We start from the raw sequence: 26,301 nt of genomic DNA, 5'->3' as shown, positions 1-26,301 counted from the left end.
AAGCCGTCCAGTGAGCATAACATGTGTTGCAGTTTTGTATATACCGTCCACTATTAACCAGAAAAACACGTGTTGTGATTTTGTAAGCCGCTCAGTGAACTACTGTACAGCAAAACACGTCCGGTAAGCTATTATACAGCAAAACAAGTGTTGCAGGTATGTATTGTGAGCCGCTCAGTAAGCTATTGTATAGCGGAATACGTGTTGCGGTTCTGTAAGCCGTCCAGTGAGCTATTCAACAGCGAAACACGTGTTGCGCTTCTATAAATCGTCTAGTAAAAATGTTCCAATGCCCCAATACAGATCATTTAGCTACATTCGAAGATGATTTCGAATTTTGAGAATCTTCAGTAATTAAAAGGTGAAGTCCGAACAAAATCTCTTCTCTTTTTCATGATGGATTGAATATGATTCCTAAAAATTAAGATTGAAACTGCCTGTTGCTTCCAGTTTTAGGCCGTTGTCTGTTGAAATCTCTTCCTAAAATGTTACTGGTGTGAGAGGGTGGTGTCTTCAGAGGATTTCAAGATGCGATCTTGAAAGTAATAACACTTGAATGCGATAATAGAAACCTCTGAAGGTGCCAGCCACTCATGCTGGAGAAACGTCAGGAAGCTCAGCACAACTGGTGAATGGCAGGTTCTTTCACAAATCTATTCTTCTGCCTGGCTTCGAACCTGCGTTTCCAATGTGGAAAGTATTGCAAATTATGAATGAATCTGTTTTAAAAAATCTGTTTTAAAATCTGTTTTCCGTTAATCAGCTGTCGCCCCCATACGAACGACAACTCTCAGAAGTTGAGAAACTTGTGCGAGCTAAGGACTAACGAGGTCTTACCTCTTAACGTGTGATTCCTAACACGGTACTTGATGAGAATTAATAACATTATCCATGATGATAATTAGGTAGACAATTTTTATTAACATTTCAATTTCTAGACGCGTTTTGCTAAAACAGTAGCTTCCTGGGTAGAAATTATCATGGATACTATTGAGAATTACCTAAAACCTAATTCAATAAAAAATAACAATACTTTGGAATACGTGATATGGAGCTACTATGAATTGTTTATTATGGAAAATACCTTTCAACTCAAGTGCATTGATGTAGGTATTTGACTTAATTGAGTACCTGAAATTTGTTTACTTGTGACAATGTGGATTCGCTTATTTGAGTAAACTAGATCGATTTGATCATTTAACAGGTTGCACCCGCAATGTTCATGCTTATGAATTTCCAAGGATTCCAGTGCAAAATTTCCTTATCGTTTAGATTCGGAAACTTGTGGTTGCATCTCAAGAAATGGTTTGAAGACGTCAAATAATTTTTACTTAGTCTGAAAGACCTTTCATGTTCGACACACCTTTTTGAGAAATTTCGGCCACATTGTCCGACATGAACACTATTACACTCCGGACACTTGAGCTTATAAACTCCAGATTTCTCGAACTTGTTCACATGGACAAGTTGATCTGGACATGTGGTCTGAATGCCACTTCCACATTGTTTTTTCTGAAGAAACCCGCAATTATATCTGTTCTTTTTCCGAAATATGTTAGCGTTACCCATTTTTTTGATTTCTGGTTGTTTGACCTGTGAGTATATTGATCTGTAAGTGAATTTAGGGCTTTGTTTTCAGACTAACTTCTGGATAGTATCTGCGTTGAAACCATTATTATACAAATTATTATACAAATCTAGGCTGAAACAACACCAGAATAACGTTAAGCAGAAAAAGATTAGTTACTTTTCCACTAAAATTGACAATGCCAGTAACAAAACTAAATAAACGTGGAATATAGTAAACAACGAGTTGGGAAGAAAAAGAAAGTGGTATGCTGATAATGTTATCACTCTCCATAATGAATCAGTTGTGGTTAAACACCCTTCTGCTGTAGCAGACCTATTTGCCCATCATTTTGCAAATTCTGCTAAAACGGCTATTTCCACACACTTAGGTCAAAATCTAACGTTACCTTGTACAACCAGTACGAATGTTAATATTGTACACTCATTTGAGAATGTACCGATTACTGAAGCTGAAATTCATGCTGCATTGAGAATAATGAAAAATAAAAAAAATTCGAATGGATTAGATGACATGTCAATACCAGTTGTTAAAGAAACATCTGACCTTATTGTATCTCCTCTCATTTATCTAATGTATCAATCCTACATGCTAGGCTACTTTCCAAGAGTTCAAGAAAGCCTTAGTCATTCCTCTTTTTAAAAAAGGAAATAGAAATGACCTGAATAACTACCGACAAATTTCATTACTTTGTTCTCTTTCGAAATTGTATGAAAAAGTGGTGGCTACTAGAATAGTGAATTATTTAGAGTCAAATAATATACTATGTAATAATCAACATGGATTTAGGAACGATCGTTCCATAGAAACCGCTGGCTATGATTATCTCAATAACATATACCCCGAAGTTGATGCCAATAGTTTTGTAATTAGTATTTTTTTATCTGTCAATGGCATTTGACACTGTTTCATCAGATTTTCTATATATAAAGTTAGAGAGGCTTGGGTTTCCACATAACATACTGACTTGGATAAAATCCTATATGAGTGGTCGGCATTTGACAGTCAAATATAACAATATTGTGTCCAAGGAACATGAATTGGCATTAGGAGTTCCTCAGGGATCAGTACTGGGACCTTTACTCTTTGTGGTATTTGTTAATGATCTCTCAGAACATGTTAACAATTGCCACATAACTATGTCTGCAGATGATACCACAATGACAATCACTGGGTCTACACATGAAGATGTATTAACGAGAGTCAAAGAGGTTATTGATAGATTTGCGTCATGATGTGAATGCAATCACTTGATATTAAATACCTCCAAATCTGTTTCCATGAAATTTTATAACAGAATAAATAACATTCCAGATGGAGTCGATATTACTGATGGAATAACGATGCCACATGATGTTAAATTTCTAGGAACCATGTTAGATCAATCTTTAAATTGGGATCTACATATTGATGGGGTTTGCAAGAAACTTAATGAAAAGAAAAGAAATTAAAACAGAAGTTCGTGAAATATTAGTCTGAGAAAGAGTCTGATGATAAATATTTTTTTTCGAAGTAGGCTGAGAACATTATACGCCAATTTTAGGCTGAAAATAATTTGCATAGAATCAAGTTGCCACTTGTATACAGCCTATATTTCATCATTGTTACCAATAAAAATTCTGGAAAATGAAAAAATACGCTATGAAAAAATCTTCAGAGATTACAACTACGCTTACCTATAATTCTATCTTGGAAATTCAATTCTATATGTTCAATCAAACGACGTACTTCATTCATGGATAAATCAATTTTCTCTCTTAACAATTCTTTACAAAAAAATTAAAATTGGTACTTATAGAATTGGTCTTTCAGAACGAAAGCAAAAGTTACTAAAATAAACCTGTTTTTGAAATATGAACGAAATATGAAAAAACTCACTAATCATACCTTATATCAGTAACTGATTGACATATTTCCTCTAAAAATTCCAAACGTACACAAAAAACAAAATCCTGTCACTAGACACCACATTAAAAATAATCCTGAAGAGCACAATCCACAAAAAATGAAAATTGTTCAAGTTCACAAAATCCGAATCGATATCAGTAGATATATTTCTGCGGACTACTCGGTATATTAAAAACGCCAAAAACGAATTCGTATCGTCCGCCCGGCAGAGCAACTGAAGAATTTGGAATGCTAATACTACGGAGAAAATCAAGAAAGCACTGCAGAAACAAAACCCGATTGGTAATGGTGTCTATCAGTATGATAACTCAGGTGGGGACACCTCGTGTACTTTTATATGTAGGACGACTCAAATTTCATAAGTTGTAGGTAGCTTGTGCGTGTTTACTTGATAATAAACATAAGCAAGAATAATAATAAACTGAATGCGATCTTGGAGAATTTTTAAGTTGGAATGATTGGTTGATTTGAGAATGTTTGCAAAATTTCTACAATAGATTGGGCAATGGACACTTTACAGTTTTTTGTTTTTTTTGTCAGATAAATTAAATACAAGTAAAGTTTGAATTGAAGGGGTTATATTTTTAGGAGTGATTCATTTTTGGGAAAGAAAGTTTTTGGCTTTCTTCTACTCCATCTTGATACAAAAAAAGGATGGGGGAATCTTCCAAAGAAAGGAAGGAAGTAATCAATTTGAAAATAAGTAACTCTCTACATGGATGTGTAGATCATGCAAAGAAGTAACTTTCAGACACAAACTGAAAGAAAGTCCTCCTGAAACAGCTACTTTCATATAAACATTGAATTACACGAAAGAAAAAAATCATTTCGAAACAAATACTTCTATATGAACACTGAATTATACAGAAGATACTTTTCTCTGTTTGAAATACAAACTGAGTAGAGAAAAATTTGAAATACAAAGTGAGTAGAGAAAAGTATCTTCTGTATAATTCAGTGTTCATATAGAAGTATTTGTTTCAAAAGAATTTTTTTCTTCCGTGTAATTCAATGTTTATATGAAAGTAGCTGTTTCAGGAGGACTTTCTTTCAGTTTGTGTCTGAAAGTTACTACTTTGCTTGATCTACACATCCATGTATAGAGTTACTTATTTTCAAATTGGTTACTTCCTTCTTTTCTTTGGAAGGTTCATCCTTTTTTTGTATCAAGATGGAGTAGAAGAAAGCCAAAAACTTTCTTTCCCAAAAAGTAAAGCTTCTAGTGAATAAGAAAAATATCTTGGATTCAAATTCTGAACATACATCCCTACTAATCTGTTTAAAAAAAATCTGTTTTCCGTTAACCAGCTGTCGCAACCCTACGAACGACATTCCTCAGAAGTCGAAACTTGTGCGAGCTAAGGATTAACGGGGTCAACTACTTTCCTGGCCAATACCACGACGGGCATTGAATTATATACGACAGACATTTGTTCAACTTTTCTCATAAGGGATGCGTCTTGTTCGGAGTGTTACTCACCGTCAGTGCAGGACATATCCTACCGTGTAGGGACGTTGAGAGAGTGAAGTTTTTAGAGTTTTGATTCAAATATTTATTCCTTTGGTACGATAGCATGTCTCGTCGACTCAGTCATAAGATTGATTTTGCTTGCATATAGTGATAGGTTACGGAACTGATGAAAATATTCACGATCGCAAAAAAAAAAATTAAAAATTACATGATAAAATCCATCAAACAATTGGAGACGAATCAATGTTGGAATTATTATAATAGTTTTCTCAATTGAAAGAAATTGTCACATTTCTGTAAAGGACAATATTTCAATGAGAATAATACGGTGAAAATAAAATGACACCAAACCATTTATTTTAAATGAAATATTGCCGATCTATAATGACGATATTCAATAAACAGAGGAGAATCAGAACAGGTGGCTCAAGCTGGATTCGTTATAATAATAATAATACGGTGTGGGGAGTGGTCATTGGAGATAATGCTGGCGCGCCCTCCCGAATGTATCGGGGCTTAGGGGGATAGGGCCTGACCAGCGCACACTTCGGTGAAGAAATAACAGAAACCACAATAGCCTGTTTGAGATACGAGGGAAATGAACCGTCAAGGAAAAGATAAATCAAGTACCTAAGTATGTAAGTGGTTCAATAACTAGTTCAGCAACATTCAACAATACTCTGCCAGGCAGTTCATCAATGCTGCTAGTTCTTAGACGATATAGACTTGATGATACCAAGAGGTTCAGTTTCGTGTAAACGATGAAGTTGTTTCGAAAGTAAGAGTTTACATCCGAGTCATCAGGATGTATGAACATCTGAAGAAGTTAGTCAATGGTGCCAGAGAAACGTCAGGAAGAAATTCCAAAAATCGTCGGCCTTCAAATCCGAATAAAAACAGTGACACTGAAAACCTCGGTCGCGAAAGCTTACACGTTCAGATCCTTCGTTTGCATGGAATGATTAATGGTGGTAGTTGAAAATTATCACCGTTTTATGTAATTCATAGTATATAATTATCTATCAATCTCTCATGTTATTCAATTTTGCTAAATACTTTGTTATTATTTGTACTATGATACCCATCTATCTTCAACAAGGTTTGTCATAATTCATCGATAAACAAGTAAACAGTGAGGTAGTAGATAATAGTAACTGGAAGACTTTGATTCAATCAATTAACTGACCTTCCTGAAATCGAAGCTTGGTACCTCCTATTAGGTATTCTTGAACAGAAATTGAAACCTCTACTCTATGAGTTCTTTCTTGAAAAAGAGTCTGAAAACTGATCGAGAAGAGATACATACGAAAAAAAAAGAATGATTTAGACTTTCGCTGCTGAGGTTTTCAGTGTCACTGTTTTTTGAGTTTGAAAGCCGTGGATTTTTGAAATTTCTTCCTGACGTTTCGCTGGCGCGAGTGGCTAGCTTCTTCAGAGGTTTAACCGTCATGGCTTGCTGTCCGATGACTAATGTCCCACTGGAAGACTCTCTGAGGGAGTTAGCCCACGTGTTCCCGAATGACGTCGTCGAACTCTCTAGAGCATGTCTCACAGGAAGTTACTTTCAATGTAGGGGAAACTTCTATGAGCAACTAGATGGCGTTGCGATGGAGAGTCCACTTAGCCCAGTGATGGCAAATTATTTCATGGAATGGTTTAAAAGGAAGGCGATAGACACTTTTGAATTGAAGTCGACCTTCTGGCTTCGTTACGTGGATGAAGCCGTCGTCATCTGGAAACATGGAAGAGACTTGATGGCCCAACAACCTAGCATAGAATTCACCATGGAGATTGAGCAGGACCAACGCATAGCTTTCCTAGATGTACTAGTACAACGATGTGGTACCAGACTAACCCACAAAGTGTATCGAAAACCCACACACACGGATAGATACTTGCACGCACTATCGAACTACCATCCTAGCCAAAAGAAAGGAGTCATCTCCTCTCTAACGGAACGGATTCGGAGAATATGTGAACCAGAACATCTGGGAGGGAACTGAAATACCTTGAGATCGAATGGATACAGTGCCTCCGAGATCAGGATAGCCATGAAACCCAAGAGCACCACGGCTCAAAAAGCGGAAAAAAATCAGATGGTTGCACTCGCATATCTACCGTTCATCCTAGGGTCATGGATAGAATTGGAAAACTATTGGGCAAACACGACATCAAAACAGTCTTCAAACTCACGAGGAAGATACAACAAAGCCTCAGGTCGGCTAAAGACAAAAGAGACCCATTATCAGCAGCAGGAAAGGTATATATCGAAACCACCAAACGATCTGTGGGAACAAGACTTAAAGAGCATTCATTTTGTCATTCATTTTGAAGAAGGTTTTACGTCACATTATTTCGCCTCTATCTTATCTAGTTGATCTTTCTTTCACTTGTGGATGTTTTCCATCTTTATTGAAAATCGGCAAAGTCATCCCAGTATACAAAAACAAAATCCAGCAAATCTTGAAAATTATAGGCCCACTACTGTCACATCCTGTTATTCTAAGGTTTTTGAATATTCTTATCTCCAAAGACTTATGAATTTTGCATTAAGTCATAGCATCTTCTCAGATAACCAACATGGTTTCCTGCCAGTACTCTCAACTCAGAGTGCGGTGTTGTCATTTTATGAAAAATTGATCAAAGCAATCGAATCAGGTGAGTGCCCTGTTGGGATCTTCTGTGATCTCAGCAGGGCATTTGACTGCGTTCAGCATGAGGTACTCTTGTCTAAATTGTACAAATATGGTATTCGTGGAGTTTCACTCGACTGGATACAGAGTTTCTTAACACACAGAAAACAGTTTGTTAGTATATCTTCCACTAAATCTGCATATCAAAATATCTCTATGGGCGTTCCCCAAGGCTCTGTTTTGGTACCAATTTTATTTTTATTCTACACGAATGGATAATATCAAATCTTCTGCCAGCTTTACTAGATATGCAGATGACACCAATATATTTGTCTCTGACAAATGTGAAAATACCTTGAAACAAAAGTGTACAACTGCGGTTGGTAACCTCATTTCATGGTGTGATCAGAAGTGTCTCTATTTCAATAGTAATAAGACAAATATAATACGATTCCAGAACTACCAAAAACAATGTGAAACTGTAACAATAAAAACTGATGAAATCTTGATTGAGCCTACTTTATCAGTTAAATTTCTTGGAACTACTATAGACTCTGGTTTAAACTGGAAAGAGCATTGTACCAACTTGATCTCAAAATTGAACTCATTATGTTTTATGTTCCGAAATCTTAAGGACATTTTGTTACGTGAACAATTAATCGTATTATATCATGCACAAGTAGCCTCCCGATTACGATATGGCATATGTTTCTGGGGTGTGTCCACTCGAGCACCAGACGTATTTATTGCACAAAAACGCATTTTAAAAATTATTTGCGATACCTCAAGCAAAGCATCCTGTAGACCGATTTTTAAAGCATCAACAATTTTAACAATGACGAGTATTTTAATTTTAGAAATGTGTGTATACGTTTACACAAATAAAAATAAACTCACTAGTATCCAACAAGTCCATAGTTATAATACGAGAAATTGCGCTGATTTACACATTCCCTTCTGTAAATATGTTGTATCTTCAAAATCTTCTGAATATTTGAGTCTGAGGATTTTTAATAAACTGCCTAAAGAAATAGTTAGTTGCGCCAATATTTCTATTTTTAAAACTCGCTTGAGGAAAATTTACTCGACAATGCTTTTTATACATTGGATGAATTTTTAATTTTTTAGATCTTTAGATTATAAGTGACTATTCCTATATGTTTTATCATCTTTGGGAAAATGAATGTATTATTATTAGCATAAAAGGAACTGCAGACTAGGCCAAACGGACAAGTCAGCTGTGGCAGAACACGCACTTAGTGAAGGATACCACAGAATTTTGTTTGAAAACACAGAACTAATTGCCCCCAACCAGGGATACCATAGCCGACTTGTACGGGAGGCAATAGAGATCCACAAACACACGGAGAATTTCAACAGAAAAAAAGAAGCGGTGAACCTCAATCGAATTTTGAAGAATTCGAAAATAACGAATAGAATGACAGGAAGTAAGATTGTTAATATTCCAGGTTCAAGTACAGGTACAAGTACAGATACAAGGCAGGTACAAGTACAGGTACCAATACAGGTACCAATACAGGTACCAATACAACTGATTACCTGACAAGGCATAAATACCCTTTACGAAGCCTAAAAGTTAGTCATCGGACAACAAGCAATGATGGTTGAACCTCTGAAGAAGCTAGCCACTCGCGCCAGCGAAACGTCAGGAAGAAATTCCAAAAATCTACGGCTTTCAAACTCGGAAAACAGTGACACTGAAAAAAATGAATATTTCGAAACATTCATCAATGTTATCGGTGCAAAAAAATTAAGTGTATTTTGATTTTTCTCAAAAAATATTCATTCATTCATCAATTTCCAATTTGTCCGTTTCAGAGTAATCCCCCTCAGATATTATACACTGTTGCCAATATTTTTTTCAATCCTCGAAGCGGTTTTGATATGTCCTCGAGCTCTCTTCTCAAACGTCGCGAAACGCCGTCCTTTCATGGATTTCTTCAATCTTGGTTATAGGAAGAAGTCGCAGGGGACCGGATCTGCTGAATACGGTGGCTGAGGCATGATTATGGTGCCGGAGATATCGGACATTATTTTCGTATTGGCTCTCGCAAACGGTACATAACTTCAAGATAATACTCCTTATTGACCGTACTACCAACTGGCAAGAACTCCTGATGCTCTACGACATGGTACTCGAAGAAAACAGTGAGCAAAACTTTGACATTTGATCGAACTTGGCGTGCTTTTATATTATTGACTCTCCTGGGCTCTGCCAGGACGACTTGACTTTGGTCCCGATTTCCTAACCAAATATCCATGATTCGTCACCATTTATTACATTCCAATGTAAATCTGGAGTGCCATTGACGTCATTCAACAATTTCTTAGCGAAGCTCATGCAACGGTTTTTTTTTAGTAAAAATCCAGCAATTTTGGAACGAACTTCGCTGCGACACGCTTCATACTGCGCAAAGTCCCAGAAAAACCGATATGTCGACATCCTCAACAACTTCTCTTATAGTGATTTGACGATTCTCCATAACAAGTTTCTTCACTTTTTCAACATTTTCATCGGTTGTTGATGTGCTGGGGCGTCCAGGTGGGTGTCGTCAATCAAGTCTTCTCGACTTTCTGTCTAAAGCGTGTATCATTTGTAAACATTTTTCTGACTCAGAGTACAATCACCATATGCCTCTGTCAATATTCGAAGTGTTCTTGAGCACTTAATTTCATTTGTCACACAAAATTTGATGGAAATTCTTTGAATAATTTTTTCGAAAGCAGAAAATTTTCGAACACACAAAACACTTCCAACTTTTATGCCTCTCAACAACAAACTATACATGCTAAGCAGTTGGGACTGGGAACATATGTTCCAAATGAATGTACCAACATAAAAAATTGAAAAATCGCTAATCGATTGTATGTAGCATGTAAAATATACGTAGCATGCAGTTTTTGAACTGAGAAAAGATGAATGTATCATTTCATTTCGAAATATTAAATTTTTTATGAGTTCTTTCTCATCACCAAATATCAACTACTTTTGTACAGCATATTATTAGACGAATACCGAAACAACTTCATATCAAGAAAGTTTGTTAGTATTACTGGAGTTTTTCCCAACACCAAACCGTTATTTCAACACCTCGACACGTGTTTCGAAACCTTTATTTCAATACCTCGACACGTGTTTCGAAACCGTTGTTTTAACACCTCGACACGTGTTTTATGATAGAGATTATGAGTCCAAACTAGTGAAATTCATCATGAAACATTGTCAATCACCTTCAAACAAACGTTCTACTCATATTCTGATAATGCTAGCTTAGGTATTAAAATCTGCGTCGAGACATAGACGATGACGAAAACACAGAATTGAGTATTTGTCACAATCACAAGTAATTAATGAATCTAGATTCCAATTCAATTTTTTGTCTGATTTTAAAAGGTTTTAGACGATCGAACAATTATTTTTAAAAATCTGCCGAAGGAGCTAATGTTATTTTATTTTTATATGATAGTCTTTTTATAAAGTTAATTATAGCATTTCACGCACTAAATTGAGCATTTGTAAATAACATTGGTCAAGTCAATTTGAAATCCTTGAAGGAACCAATAATTACAATAAAATAATACACATTAGTCACATTGTGGCAAACGATGAAGTATCGTTTCAGTGGGAGAAGGAAAAAAAAGGACATATGTATAAGTTGGGTACGAATTATCCTTATCTGCAAAATTAAGAAAACCCAAAGAAACATACTGCTTATGACGAAAGTCTTTTCTATCTTTCATTTTGAGCATCATTGGAAGAATCTTCAGAAGGTCAGATTATATAGGGAAGCCACCGACATATAAAAAATAAAAATAATCTCTACCTGCAGTGATTAACACCACACTTGTTCCATCAAAGAACTCTGAAAGCCTGTGTGGCTAATTATACAGCAGCATATAATACTGAATTCTCAGTCGAGAATAAAAACAAGTTTTTGTTGAATATTGACCTCTCGAGCGATTTTGGATTGAATTTATCTTTCCTAGCCTGAAAATCAGTTTGTGAGTGGAAATCCCCTACATTGAGATCTCGAAGTTCATTCATTTAGTGGAATTCTGAATTTACCTGATAACTGACTCAGTTTGATTTCTGAGGAAGGTATTGAACGACTGTAAATAGTGAAAACTACAATGTACAACCAGTCGTGACAAATAATAAACTCAGTAGAAATTAGACAAAAGTTTTTTTTATTCTACATGAAATATCTACTGGTAAGCATAAAAATGAACTGGGGCAACACTGGCTGCGTTAGTATGGCCCGACTTTGTGCTTCATAGACACGATATAGAAAAGTTATTAACTCGAATTATAGATCAACACAACATTGATTCATTGTTATTATCTTCAAGTTTGAAGGCCATCGTAGTTTGGAACTGCATCCTACCGTTTCGCCAGCACGAGTGGCTGGCTTCCTCAAAAGTTTATTCATCTTGATTTCTAGTTTGTAGGTTGTATTTATAGGTTTATTCTGATTCTACGAAATACAGGTTCTAAAACGTCAGGATCATCATTGATAATTGAGGTTAAATAACATTTGAACGACTACAAGGATACGCTACATAACAAAATGGACATGATTAACAGTATTTTCTCGTCTTCATCTTGTCATGTATACGATAGGTGGCACAGTGGTCTCCTGAAAATGCGTTTTGGTTTAACCAAGTGTCCAAGACTATTTCGGACTGCTTGAGATTTCTTTGCTTATACCCATCAAGTCTTGCGCAGTTTCCAAACAGTTTCGGATGTTAGAACCAGAACAAACCTTATGTTGACTCAGGTAGTCAGCCTCTCTTGTTGATGCGTTGCTATTGGCCGAAGTGTTATTACCTGTCAATGACGTAACATTGCATTGCGCTGTTGCCACTTCAGCATATTTGATTATGGGATTCAAAATCCGGTTGAGCGTAACCGCCTCCTCTTTTATGTTGTAGTTCTCCGTATGTTTATTGATTTATGTGGCTTCCCGCACAAGCCAACTGTGGTATCCACGATCGGGGGCAAGTAGTTTCACATTTTCAAACAGTATCGAGTGATCTCCTTCACTATGCGCGTGTTCGCTACTGCCGACTTGTCTATTTGACCTAATCTACAGTTTCTCCGATGTTCATTCAGCCTTGTACCCACGGATCTTTTGGTGGAACCGATATAAACTTTTCCGTGGGTACATGGTATACGATACACCACCGCGGCTGATAGTGGACCTCCTTTGTCTTTCCAGATCAAAGGCTTTGTTGTATTTACCGGGTGGGCTTGAACACTGTTTTTATTGTATGCTTTTCTAAGATTTTTCCGATTCCGCCTGTAACCCTGGGGCTGTACGATAGGAATGGACGTGCAACCGTTTGAGTTTCCTCCCTATTTCGACTTGTGGAAGTCTTCAGTTTCATGGCAATGTTGATCTCGGTTAAGATCCATTGGATCTTAAAGTCACTCGAAGATGCTCCAATTCTTCTTGTAGGTGTTCAGGTTTATATATTCTAGGGGCACGTTCCGTCATGGTGTTGATTATTTTCCGCTTTTGACTTGGATGGTGCATGCAGATATATGTATCGGCATATATGTATCGTATGTATCGGCATTCGAAACATTGTATGTGTCAGTCCGTTTTTCCTGTTCAATCTCCATGGTCAACTTGATGCTAGGGTGTTGAACATTTATGTGGTAGAAATAGGTTCAGTGTGTCCCTCCCATGTCTTCTCAGATAGTTGGAAAGTTGGTTCGCAGATGGATCATAAACATCTTCCGGTTCTGGTGCAGTGTTTTTAGTCGCAGACCCAAGACAGAGATATCTACCTGCCTAGGAACTTATGCGACTGTATTTCAAGCGGAAATTTACGCTATTGAATTGTGTGCGGAGAGATTGGATAAATCCAACCTCACACACAAGTCAATAAAAATATTCTCGGACAGTCAAGCGGCGTTGGTAGCTCTTGGCTCCTACCGAGCAACGTCTAAATTGGTAGCAAATTGCCAAAAACGACTCTCCTCGATAGGAAGACTTAAGAGATTGTCTCTGGTCTGGATTCCTGGCCAGACTGACCTAGAAGGCAATGAAGCTGCTGACTCCCTTGTAAAGGCAACACCTGGATGGCAAGAAGATTTATGGACTTCTTTCAGGATTGGTTCACTCAAAGGCAATTATTCACCCTTCGAAGCTTGATACCAAACAGTTGTTGGACTACAGTAGGAATGAACTACGATATCTAACAGGCATTCTTACAGGTCACTGTTATTTGAACTATCATATGCAGAGACTTGGACTGTCGGAAGACAGTGTGTGTCGCCTCTGTTTGGAAAATGATGAAACACCAGAGCATATACTTTGTGCCTGCCCTGGCAGGCCATTCGTTGGGGACTCTCCTTCCAATTAACCGTCCAGGAAACCGGTCACCTGAAAACTCTTTTACCGGAGCAACATAGTGAGGAGGTGCTCCATGTTGCTGTAAATGAAGCCGATCATCAATATGATTTCGGTCATTTTCAATTATTTCTGTTATGAGAGGATCAATTGTATCTTCAAGCATGTTCAGGTAGACCTCACCAGTTAAATTCCCAGGAATAAAAAGTGGCACTACGATATGACTACCTAATATGCCACACCAGACATTGAGTTTTTGAGGGTACTGGGTATGGACCTCTCGGAATAAGTGTGGGTTACTGTCATCCCAGTAACGGCAATTATGCCTATTCACAGATCCATTCAAAAAAATGTACTCTCATCGGAAAAGCACGTGTTGAATGATAGGTGCGGATCATCAATTAGTAGCTGGCTCAGTTGTTCACAAAATTGCAACCTTCTATCAGGATCATCTTCATTGAGTTCCTGTACTAATTTAATTTTGTACGTATGAAATTTATAGACTTTTAATATCCGTATTATGGACGAACGGGATACACCTGAGGCTGCAGCAAGCTGACGGGTACTTTGAGTATGATCCAATTCAACATGTCCCAAAGGAGCGACTTCCACTGCTTCATTTCTGATCGGTTTTCGTGGCTGGTGTTTCACATTACAGACAGATCCGGTATCGACAAACTTTTGGACTAACTTGGCAACGTACGAATCATTCACATTTTTCCCGGGATGACTGTTATTAAAGAGACGAGCACTAAGTCTAGCACAACTATTATGTTGATAATAAAGTTTAAAATTTCAACTCGTTCAGGAATGGAATAAACCATTTTTACAGTAAAGTTGAAATAATTTCAAAAGCAACCGAACTGAATCAATGAACGTTTGTCTAATTTATTTTTGTACACTTATCTGCTGTTGTTATTTGAACCAAAAAACGCACCAGAGAAATTGAGAAATGTAGTAGTAATAAAAATGCCGTTTTTTCCGCATTTTCATCAACACCAAAAATATCGAGTAAATGTTCTTGCTTTTTTTATAACTTTTCAAGTAAATACAACAAATTAGGTATCATTGGAAAGAGAATTTTGTGCCCTTTCAAATGATATATCCCCCTCAAAAGCAAAATTGACCTGTCCGAGCATTTTTGCGTTAATTTACAAAAAAAGGAGAAAAGCAAGGTGCATACTTTTCGTTGGACCACTCGATATGCTCATTCCATCTCAAGTATGAATCTAGAAATATACCACCAAAATATTTTACTTTTTCACAGGTTCAATTTTTAAATATTGTTGAAGGGTTAAATTATAGTGGGTAAAATAAGTTGCAAGACTCTTCAATGTTCACCAAGGGGAGTCTATGCCGAACCATTTTGGAGTAAATTCATGAAAAACAGAACAAACTGTGTATAATATATAAATACTTCGAAAAACAACGATTTTCATGAAGTGTGATGGAGCATACATATAATTTTCGATGCGATTGATTTTCGCGCGACTAATTTCGCCTGAATTTTTTTCTTCGGCATGCAACCTTTTGTATGCGACTAATTGTTGGCGATTTACTTCAAACTTCCCACAAAAAAAATATTTCCGCTACAATTTATCGAATTGATATTTTTATGACTGTCATTAAAATATATGAAAATTGTATGTTTATTGGTGCTAATTGTAATTAAATATTGTTATTGCGTGTAACGCTTCTAAAAATTATTATCGATGTTGACGAACCGTTCAACCATTATTCTACGAATTATTCATTACGGTAAAAATACTCAGAGTATGATAGTGATCGATTGATATGAAAAGTTTTTAATTATTGATAATTTGTTATTGACTATGTTAATTCTGAGAAAAAAAAGTTGGTACGTTTCGTGGAGGGAACGAAAAAACTGAAAAAAAAAATCTACTCGATATCAAAACGAATTCAAATTACTCATTTCATTTTTAGCCTTCAGTAATTTTCTTCAAGTTTCTGGGACTTGGAAAAAAAAGTAGAACCCAGGTCACTGGTAATTAAAATCCAGTCCTGAAATCACAGCTATTGTGAATGCGAGTTCGATCCCTGATCTGCATCTTCACTGAGATAAATGGACTGGAAAACTATCGAGTAGGAGTTTTTGGCTTGTAATATGTCTGTTTGCAATAAATATCCAGGAACAGAAAGGAAAATGGGGATTCATCAATAAACTGCTCCATTTGAAAATTATTTCCAACATAGGACCACGTACAATTATCGAAACTGTGGCGAACTTTCAGTTCAGACATCTGTTGAGTGTCAAGTGTCAAAGCGGTACTGTAAGAAGTCGAAGAATGAGCTAAACCTATTGGTCAAACAGGTAATTCAGGATATTGGAGCATAGTGGTATTCTTGATTATTTCGTGAAGTATTCGGATTGACATTGGAGAGTTAGGTTAGGTCCAAAGTGAGTGGGTCTATTCGACCCTCCACCGCAACCCGCAAGGGTTTATTGTGGCTCTCACCTATTCACAGTCGACCAAATAAACCCACCTTCTTAACGAAAGTGATTAGTTCGTATGGTGAGTGGTGAGAGTACGGCTCTGCCGGATTCTAAAAACCTGATTCGGTCCCCAGTGAGTCAGGCACAAAGTGTATGTTCTGATGCTTCATCATTTTCCAAACTGAGGCGAGACATACTGTCTCCCGACAGTCCGAGTTTCTGCATATGATGATTCAAATGACAGATTCAATAGCGTAAATTTCCGCTTCAAATACAGTCGCATAGGTTCCTAGGCAGGTTGATATCTCAGTCCTGGGTCTGCGACTGAAAACACCTGCACCAGAACCGGAAGGTGTTTTTGATCCATCTGTGAACCAACAACTATCTGCTCTTAATATTTTCTTCTCCCAGAGAATCTAGTCCTCTCTACTCGGGAACAGTACTTTATAAGGCAGTTCGTAGTTGACAGTAGGAGGCAGTTGTCAGTGGAATATTGATTATTCTTCTGACATTTTTGGAAAAAAACTGAATTTTTTTGTTGCAACCACAAATTTTCATGAGTGTTAGTTACATGGGAAAGCCATGGAATTTTTTTTCGAAATGTAGGATACTCTTATTTTCATATCTGACGTTGATACACAGGTATTGAATAGAATTTCGTCATTTCCACTATTTTTGTGATAGTTAAAGTACAGCATAAGGGTAAATTAAAATTTTCTTTATGCCATTTGTGAATGCTATTATGATTAGGACAAAAATTGTGAAATCATTGCTTTCGGAAAGGCATAAGGAAAATTGAAATGGAAACATAACAAGAAGAAATTATAGGTTTCGCTTATAGTTTGTTCCAAGGTTACCACTATAACGGAAAATGAAAAAACGATAGCAAAAAAATGTCCATCGAAACACCTTCAGAAACTAATGCTCATCGTTATTAATCGATATTATCTATAGTTGCTCTGATGAATTATTCAAAAGTCGTAATGAAATGGTCAAGTAACTTCATGTTTTTGTGACAAGTTAGTTTTTTGAAGAGAGAACTTTGAACCGGACTCGCATCGGTCAAATGTTCGATAAGTTCTAGCAGATATCCCGTGCAATGGAAAGTACATCATAATTACGTTGCTTATTAATAAAATTGGATCTGTATTTTGGGCTACCAGAATTATTTTGTAAAGTGGTTACTCAAGCGAACCGTTTTGAAAAGCAATTTCGAAGTGAAGTATTAAGAAATATCCAAATCCAATGGTTGTTTCATTCATTTCTGAAACAATACAATTATTTCAAGTCCATTGAAACTTTTTTTCTGAAACAATTTCTCAACTATAGCATATTACAAAAAACCTGTAGGGAAGTTCAATGTTTACTTCCTTGATAGGAACAAAACGGTTTTGAGAGTTGTTTTCATTTTATAATATCGAAAAATTATGTCGAGAATTGGAAATCCCAGTAAGCATTTTGCGAGAAAAACAAATGACATATTTGGGGAAACTTGTTGGGATGAACATAATTGGTCCTATAAAAATTTTTGATATTGTAGTAGTAGTAGTAACTTCATTCATCTCCTTACAGAAGAACACATAAATGCTTATCAGACTAATCAATTAGGGATTCACATACATAGTTCCTAATATAATAACTAGTTAGTCAGACAGTAAAAACTTTGAAGAACGATTTATAAATTTCACTGTTTCAGTTATTTATTGTTTCCTTCACAAAAATATCCATAACAGCTAAAATAATACAATATTTTATTCTGCTTCCTGACTCATTTCTCTAACTTCTTCGAATGGTTCAACATTTTGATGTCTGCGATTTTTCTCGATGTTTTTCTTCTCAAAAATACACAAAAAAAAGTATATCATTTCGAGTAAGCTAATGAAGTTCAATCCCATTGTAAGACTGCAAATACCTCCAAAAAGTCCTAAAAAGAAGTTCATTTAGGTGAAGAACGTATTCTTTAAAGGTCATCAAGGATACAACTATAAAATTATTGACGAATGTTTTATATAGATCTTGAATAAAATATCTTAAAGTATCATTTGAACTAGAATTTGAATGAATGAAAAGTAGCTCAGGGTATGTCATAACGAAATAGATAGTTCCAATTAACATTCTGTTAATTCACGATAAAGGAAAGAAAGGGGTACAATATATTTTCTAATGAACGAGACTAAAAGAGGTAAATATATTTTCAAATGATGAAATTATATATGTATCTGCATAACATTAGGTATCCAATATCTTTATTTATTCATTCTAATAACAGTTGAACCAACAATGTTTCATCTGATGATTCACATGAATATAAACTATCAATTGATTCACAGATTATTTTGAGAATATATTCAAACTTGATGGCATTTAACTTTTATCGTCCACAAATTCATTAGTTCTACTTCAGTGAACGAGCTAATCTGATATAAATGTTATTTTATATCAAAAAGTCATCAAAGAGAATTAGTTGATTAACGTATTCAAAAATCACTTCATTGTGAGATTTCAACTAAATAGTTTTACAAAAACGCAACACGTACAATGGCTTCTTCGGCTTGTTGATCAATTTTGATTAACTTTCCCTCTCAATGTTCAGAATGAAAATAACGATGGAAATATTCAAAATTTCAGTTTCATCAATTTTGAAATTCAAAAAATGAAAAAGACAGATTTCCCTGTTCAATAGTGCGTACGTCTTTCCTATTGAGGACTGACATAAGAGCTGGTTAACAATAAAACTGTTCTAGCCTAGAGATTATTCAGCCTACGTGCAACATTCATCACCCCACCAAGTTTGATGATGTCCAGAGAAACATAACATTGCAACTCTTTCCGATATGAGACGATAGAAATCAACAAAATGTTTCACGATAACGCTCGTCCGCATGTTTCTCAAGTCGCTGTCCGAAAATTAAACGAATTGAGCGTTGAAGTTTTGCCTTCCCCACCATACTCTCCAGACCTCTTGCCAGTCGACTATCACTTCGAGAGCTTTCTCACCGATAGAACCTTCGCCAATCAGGACCAGGCGGAAACGGCCTTCGTCGACTACATCGAATTCCGAGCACGCAATTTTTATGCAGACGGCATTAATGAACTTGTGTTAAGATACGAAGAATTGGATCCAATTACAACATCAGAACCTGCTTCAGATCCGGAAACACTATACGTAGCAGCCTCACGAAAACCAGGCCACCAAACGAGAACTGCGATTCCAAGAATTGCATTCACCGGATACCCTGTGAGTGCGGGAAATCCTACATCGGTGAAACTAAGAGGCCCTTGAATGTTCGCATTGCCGAGCCCAAGAAACACACACAGCGAGGGAAAACCAGCATATCAGGAATAGCAGAGCATGTTTGGACCCATCAACATAACATCGAATGGTCCCAAGCTGAAATCATACACAAAGAGGAACATTGGTTTAGAAGGAAATTCAAAGAAGCCGCATACATGCTATCCAACAATGTATTCAGCCAAGCTAGCATAGAGGTACACAACAGATGGAAACCCGTAATCAAGCGAAAAATGGCCAACTCCCGCCAAACGGTTATCTCCCACTAAACCAGTGAAGCGGTAAATGGAAAGCAGAGATAAGGGAAATTACTCAAATGACCTATAAATAGTCAGCTCACGGAGGAATCGGTCCAGTCACCACCCGAAGACGATTGTGGATACCTTACAATCGAAACATCGTGAATTAACTTTTTATTGTATTTATATTTTTTCAATTTGTTTCATTTTCACTTGTATTTTACTTCACTAATTTTCATTTCAGGTTTTTGATTAATATAATTGTTTTTTCAGCTATTCATTTTTATTCCCCTTCTTTAATTTTTCAATTATTTCAAGGATTTCAAATCATTTTATATAATATTAGACAATGGAAGTCCGAACTAATGAAATTCAAACTGGCCTGTATTGTAATGAAGAAATTGCATCACACACATATATCGTTATAACGACTTTTCACATGTAATACGAATACAAATATAAATATCATTCAAAACTGACTGTATTTCACATACCTATTATATCATACCAATAAAAATACACATCTTGTTTATTGAGAGATCCAACAGGTTTTTCCATAAGTACATGTACGACGCTGAAGTTGCGAACCTGTGTCCTAAAATCCAGTTTTCATTATATACCTTTTAGTAACTTCAGACATATCATTCAAATTTGGAACTATCAATGATTAGGGAATACTGAAAAAATTCGTCCCGGGACGCCCGACAGAAGTGATAACTTAAACTAATCCAAGTTCAACTATTTGATATAGGATTTGTTTAACTTGAGAAAAGCTTAGGTTATTACTTAAACTTTATGTACATTGATATGATAATGTAAGAAAAGGTTATTTATCGATGAAATCTTTTATGATTATTTTATGTAAGTACATATACAATAGCTGCCGTCAGCCAATTGTTACTTTTGTGGGATTGAATAATGATACTCAATAATGTACATACAAAAAAATCAGTATCATCATTTTCAAGCCACGTTTCATATAATAAAAGAATATTACATGTTTGCTGGTTAGATTTTCATAATACTGTCAACAGTATATGTCTATCGCACACTAAACACTGAGCGTCTGTCCGACGAGAGATGAGAAGCCTGCCTTCCTTTGACGTATGCGCGAGAGAAAGAGAAGCTAGACAGACTGGCACTGTAATGCGTTACAGCAATAGAGGGTACGAATGTGATTATTGCAAGTTTATTGAAGATGAAAAAAAACTCATTAATACACTTTATTGTATGATTTTCACTATAAAGGAATTTTGTAGAACCCTTTAATATCATTAACGCTTGAGAAAGCTATTGTATAGTGAAACACGTGTCGCGGTTTTTGTAAAACCCTTTACAGTGAAAATCATACGATTCACTGTATTGATGAGTTTTTATTATGGATTTGCATCAAGTATCGGCCAGTTCTATTCAATTATTAAAGATGACTTCAGTTTGCTGTCGAATCAAGAGACGACGTTTTTTGTAGGAAGTGTTGTTTTGGATTCAATCATCCAGATATCGCAGAAGAGAGCTATCGACAAGACAAACTACATGCATGCAAGCTCGGGAGAAGATTTGTATACACAACCATCATGGGAAAAAGTATCACAGTTCTGGTATGTAGAAGAAGTATTTCAATGGATTCATTCTATGCTAGAGGTTTCTGTTTTATTTTCAAAATAACTTCATTATTATCCCAAAAACAGTAGACATCACTTTTCTAGCCTTAAAAACAGTGTTTGCTCTTTTCGGAGCCGGTTCCCCTTTTGCAGTCCTCTGTTTGGACTGTATTTTTGATTTGGGCGTATAATGGTGTATTCAAGTTTCATCTACAGTAATTAATCGGCGCTAAACCGCGCCAGCAGAATGTTGAAAATGTTCCCTCGAACACTTCTATGGTCTAACATGAGCAAACGCGGCACTCAACGCGCCGACTGCTTTCTCATGCCCAAATGTTGATTTGATATGCTACAAACACATTCTTCTGACATGTTCATAACCCCTGCTATTTCTCTCACTTCAATTCGGCCGTCGTCTAGCATGATTTGGTGAACTTTGTCAATGTTTTCGTCGGTAGTTGCAGTTTTTAGACGCCCCGAACGTTTAGCATCTCCCATGCTCTCACAGCCAGGTTTGAATTCAGCAGCCCAAAATTTCACCGTGGTAAATGATGGTGCAGAGTCTCCATACACAGAATCCAACTCATTTCTGATTTGCGTAGGCGTATTACCTTTCAAAAACAAATATTTAAAGACAGCTCGATACTCGACTTTGTCCATTTTCATAAAAACACTCACATCAATACACTCAAAACGACTGTTACATAACAACTGCGCGTTCAAAATGGCTGAAACTTTGGTGAGTGGGTAACTGTCAGCAGATGAACAACAAGTGCTGCTATCTTCATGTTGAGGTCGAAACTTTCCAGTCCCCCCTCGTAAAATCATCTGGAACTTAAGATATTGGTAACAAATAAAGCTGATTGCATTACGAAATCAAAATTTCTACTGAAGAACTAAAAGCGGCAACTGAAATTCATATAACTATTTGCTTCGTATTATAATTTTATAAGAAGTACAATTACCCGTTGTCCAAAATGTCGATACTGTCGCTTGAGATACCATACAAAGTATCCATACAAGCTGGGTAGCACTTTCTGCACAGAATAGAGTTTTGTTTCTCTCTTTCCAAAACGTTTCCGTGGTAATCTACGGGATACATCATCTTCCATTTGACTTGAAAATGATGAAATGAATATTAATATCATAAATTACATTTGACAATCAAAGAATCAGAACCGGAGATTATGTGGTTTTTTAGCCGTGATCTGCAGGTTTCAATGCCTGACGTTTCGTCTACAACTGTGGTAGATATTATCAAAGGCGATGTGTTAATAGTTGCAGTGCTCGAGTTGTTGTTCCTTACGCAGAAACTACAATGTTGATATTCAACTCCGTTTTTATATTATCTTATCTTGTGACGTGTCTTGTTTTCGCTTGACTGGATTACCTGACCTTCTTTGTGTACAATTCAGGACAGGTAGCCAGATTTCAGTAATGTTCATTCCTTTTTTTCTTTTGCAATTATCCCTATATTTTTGAATTTCTATCACTTGTCAATACACTTTCGGATATCAGTTTTGAGTTTTATCGAGTATTTTTGAATATGGCCCGGAAATGGAAATCAAAAATGTATTTTTTTCACTATCGAGAGTAATTAATACTGAGGTAACTATGACTAGGTTTTCTGTTCCAGATAAATCCAGTAAGATCAATGTTATCGTAATCATATTGCCGAAAGAACTAACAAAATCAACGATAAACTGATGCTCTACTAATAAACTTTAAATAAATCCAAGTAAAAACTAGTATTTGTTTGACAAATCTCAGTAAAGTGGATGAAATGTTCATTATTTGGCAAAAATTGAAACAATTTTAAAAATATTCTTTTTCTCAAGTATGATATAACATAACTTTCGAAAAATTATTCACCGCAGGCTTCTGTTCTTTACTGAAATAATGACCTTGAAGACATAAGCTTCTGATCGTGAATACCAAACCAGATTGAAAGGCTTAGGAGTCTACCTAACTCAGACAAAATTGACCTCATCAATGAATTAGTGTGGAAGAAAAGTTGAGATTTCTACTGTTGAATTTTTGTGATAATATTCGTGTACAATTTAAGCATTTACCTACACCCTACAAAATACAAATAAAAGAGAACACAGAGTCAGATGCTACAAATGCAATACGCATACATACAGGCGGCTCAAAAACCAAAGAAAGCTCAGGATATGGAGTGTACTCCAGATTACTAAGCTTAAGGATCAAGTGTATAATGGGAAAAAATATCAGCGTAGTTCAAACAGAACTGGCTGGTATCTCAATCACCACAACCAGGAAAGGAATTTCTGGCGAAAACATGACAATCTGCACTGATAGCAGACAAATCCTATTAGCCTTGAAGAGACAAGATTCAGCCAAAGCCTCGGTAGATAATAACATCATCATGAGGTGGGTTAAAGGGCACGACATGTGTAAGGGAAATCGCATTGCTGCCGATTCTTTAGCCAAGCAAGCGGCTGGACTAAGAATTTTAGGACCCAGGGGCACCTACGGCCAAACGTCACACCCATACTCAATTCCTAAAGAGATGGAATGAAATTAAAGGATGCAATCTTGCCAGAATCAGCCTGGGCGACCCTGGAAAGCTGTTGCCGAAGAAATATCTGGCGATGACCAGGAAAAATCTACGCTTAACAGTAGGATTTCTGACTGGTCACTGTCAACTAAGGAAACACCTCCATAATAGTGGACACACCTCTATGTAGGATGTGGGAACAGGAAGATCGTCAATAAGAAAATGTGTGTTCGACGAGTTTTGGCCTACATCTTGCCAATATAAAGGAGATGTCTCCACCTTTCTGGAAAGGACAGGATGGACGATGACCTAGGAGGACAACTCCTCGGGAGGATGTACAATGGGTCACATGTGGTCTAAGTGCTGTGGACCTACACTCACCCTGCTTCCTCTATAGATACAGAGCCTGGTACAATATATGCAATATCGTAGTCAATGGAAGAATCTATCTATCTATTTATATGCCTACGTTTTATCTCAATAGTTGAGGTATAAAAAATTTAACTTCAGTCATGTCCCAAAACGTGACAGATCTACCCTAAAAAAGTGAAACTTGAAACTCCAAAGGAAAAACTGAATGAATTAAATGCATCGTAGTGATACTCATGAATATATTCAGGAAGTATGCAATGATTTCAATTCGATAACTGAACTTAACAAGATCGTCCATTATCTGGCCATGGATGAGTATTCATAGTTTCGATATTTACTCCAAAATGCACATATAATAACTTACTTGCATGTCTGTTGAGACAAGGAAGATCCGCTAATGTACACTGATCACAGAACTTTCCTCTAAATATGCTCATATAATTGAATGGAATGCAACCACACATTGCTTCGATACTTCTGATTTTACAATCCATAATGCAGTCACTGTAACTGTAATCGCCAAAAACTGTCGATAGTTCGTCTCGAAATATACAATCTCTCTAGAAAGTAAATATAATCAGTTATATTTTAATAATGAAGAATACATTTGTTTGAAGGTGGGTGACACTGTTTCGTGGTGCATTTCATTGGTTTGGACTTGTGGACTGTGGAGTCCACAACGAATTGCCGAAACTAAATAGAAACATCATCAATCGACTAAGAGAGGAATCATCAAGACTCTATTAGACCGTGCTTTCAGGTTCTGTAATACAAAGGAAGGTTTCGAAAAGGAACTAGGCATCATCAAAAATTACCTTCAACGGAATGGTTACTCCAGAGTGATGATAGAACAGGCTTTAGCTAGAAGACAGCAAAAGCTCCACAAGGAAGAGAAGCCGCCACAACCACTACTTGTACTTCCCTACATTAGAGGATTATCGGAAAGGATAAGAAGGATTGGGTCCAAGTATAACATCAGGACCTGCTTCAGATCTGGGAACACTATCCGTAGCAGCTTCACGACAACCAGGCCACCAAACGCGGACTGCGATTCCAAGAATTGCATTTACCGGATACCCTGCGAGTGCGGAGAATCATACATCGGTGAAACTAAGAAGCAATCGAAAGTTCGCATTGCAGAGGACAAGAAACACACACAGCGAGAAGAAACCAGCAAATCAGGAGTAGCAGAACATGTTTGGACATGTTTGGCATCAACATAACATCAAGTGGTCTCAAGATGAAATCATCCACAAAGAGAACCACTGAATCAGAAGGAAATTCAAAGAAGCCGCATAAATGTTGTCCAACAACGCATTCAGCCAAGCTAGCGTAGAGATACGCAACATATGGAAACCTATAATCAAGCGGAACACGACCATCTCCCGCCAAACGGTCAGTGCCTGCTAAAACCGATGAAGCGCGGAGAGAGAAGAGGGGATAGATGAAAGCACTTGAATAACCTATAAATAGTCAGATATCGGGGGAATAAGTCCAGTTATCACCCGGAGACGATTGTGAATACCAGCAATCGAAACATCGTGAAGTAACTTGGTTTGGAATCTTTTGATTTTCATTTCTTGTTAATAATTATTAATTCTCATCTCCTCTGATTTTTCAATAGTTGTTTGTATTTTATTTCGTTGTAATTTCGGTTTTTTTCGCTTAATATAATTGTTTTTTCAGATGATTTATTTAATTTTAATAGATTCATTAAGGAATTTCAAATCAATTTATATCATATCAGACAATGGAAGTCCAAACCAGTGAAATGCACAATGAAGAATACAGATTAACCCCACAGTGACCAATTGTCTCTGGAAAGTTTTTTGGTCTCACAT

General features: G+C 36.5%; 1 protein-coding gene across 8 annotated transcripts in view; it reads right to left on the bottom strand.

Moving 5' to 3' along the window:
- Positions 1–18,014: 18,014 nt before the first annotated feature.
- The window catches only part of LOC111511675 (sodium channel protein Nach), a 51,686-nt gene continuing 43,399 nt past the window's right edge, over positions 18,015–26,301 (bottom strand). For 4 of the 8 annotated variants that reach the window (XM_074177175.1, XM_074176708.1, XM_074176238.1 and 1 more), the window contains exons 7-10: positions 24,825–25,020; positions 22,533–22,683; positions 20,461–20,561; positions 18,019–18,359 (exon numbers count right to left, since the gene is read on the bottom strand). In XM_074177175.1, coding sequence (XP_074033276.1) covers positions 18,187–18,359; positions 20,461–20,561; positions 22,533–22,683; positions 24,825–25,020 — 621 coding nt within the window. In that variant the 3' untranslated portion in view covers positions 18,019–18,186. Of the gene's footprint in view, positions 18,360–20,460; positions 20,562–22,532; positions 22,684–24,824; positions 25,021–26,301 lie in introns of all 8 variants that reach the window. The other 4 variants (XM_074178179.1, XM_074175782.1, XM_074178617.1 and 1 more) reach the window with 4 other exon arrangements.

The sequence above is a fragment of the Leptinotarsa decemlineata genome, unplaced genomic scaffold, assembly GCF_025532065.1.
Source record: "Leptinotarsa decemlineata unplaced genomic scaffold, Ldec_3_MD MMD2_P_RNA_scaffold_1, whole genome shotgun sequence".
Taxonomy (NCBI): Eukaryota; Metazoa; Arthropoda; class Insecta; order Coleoptera; family Chrysomelidae; genus Leptinotarsa; species Leptinotarsa decemlineata.
Note: the sequence above shows the minus strand (reverse complement) of the source record. Positions and strands in the feature narration are given on the sequence as shown.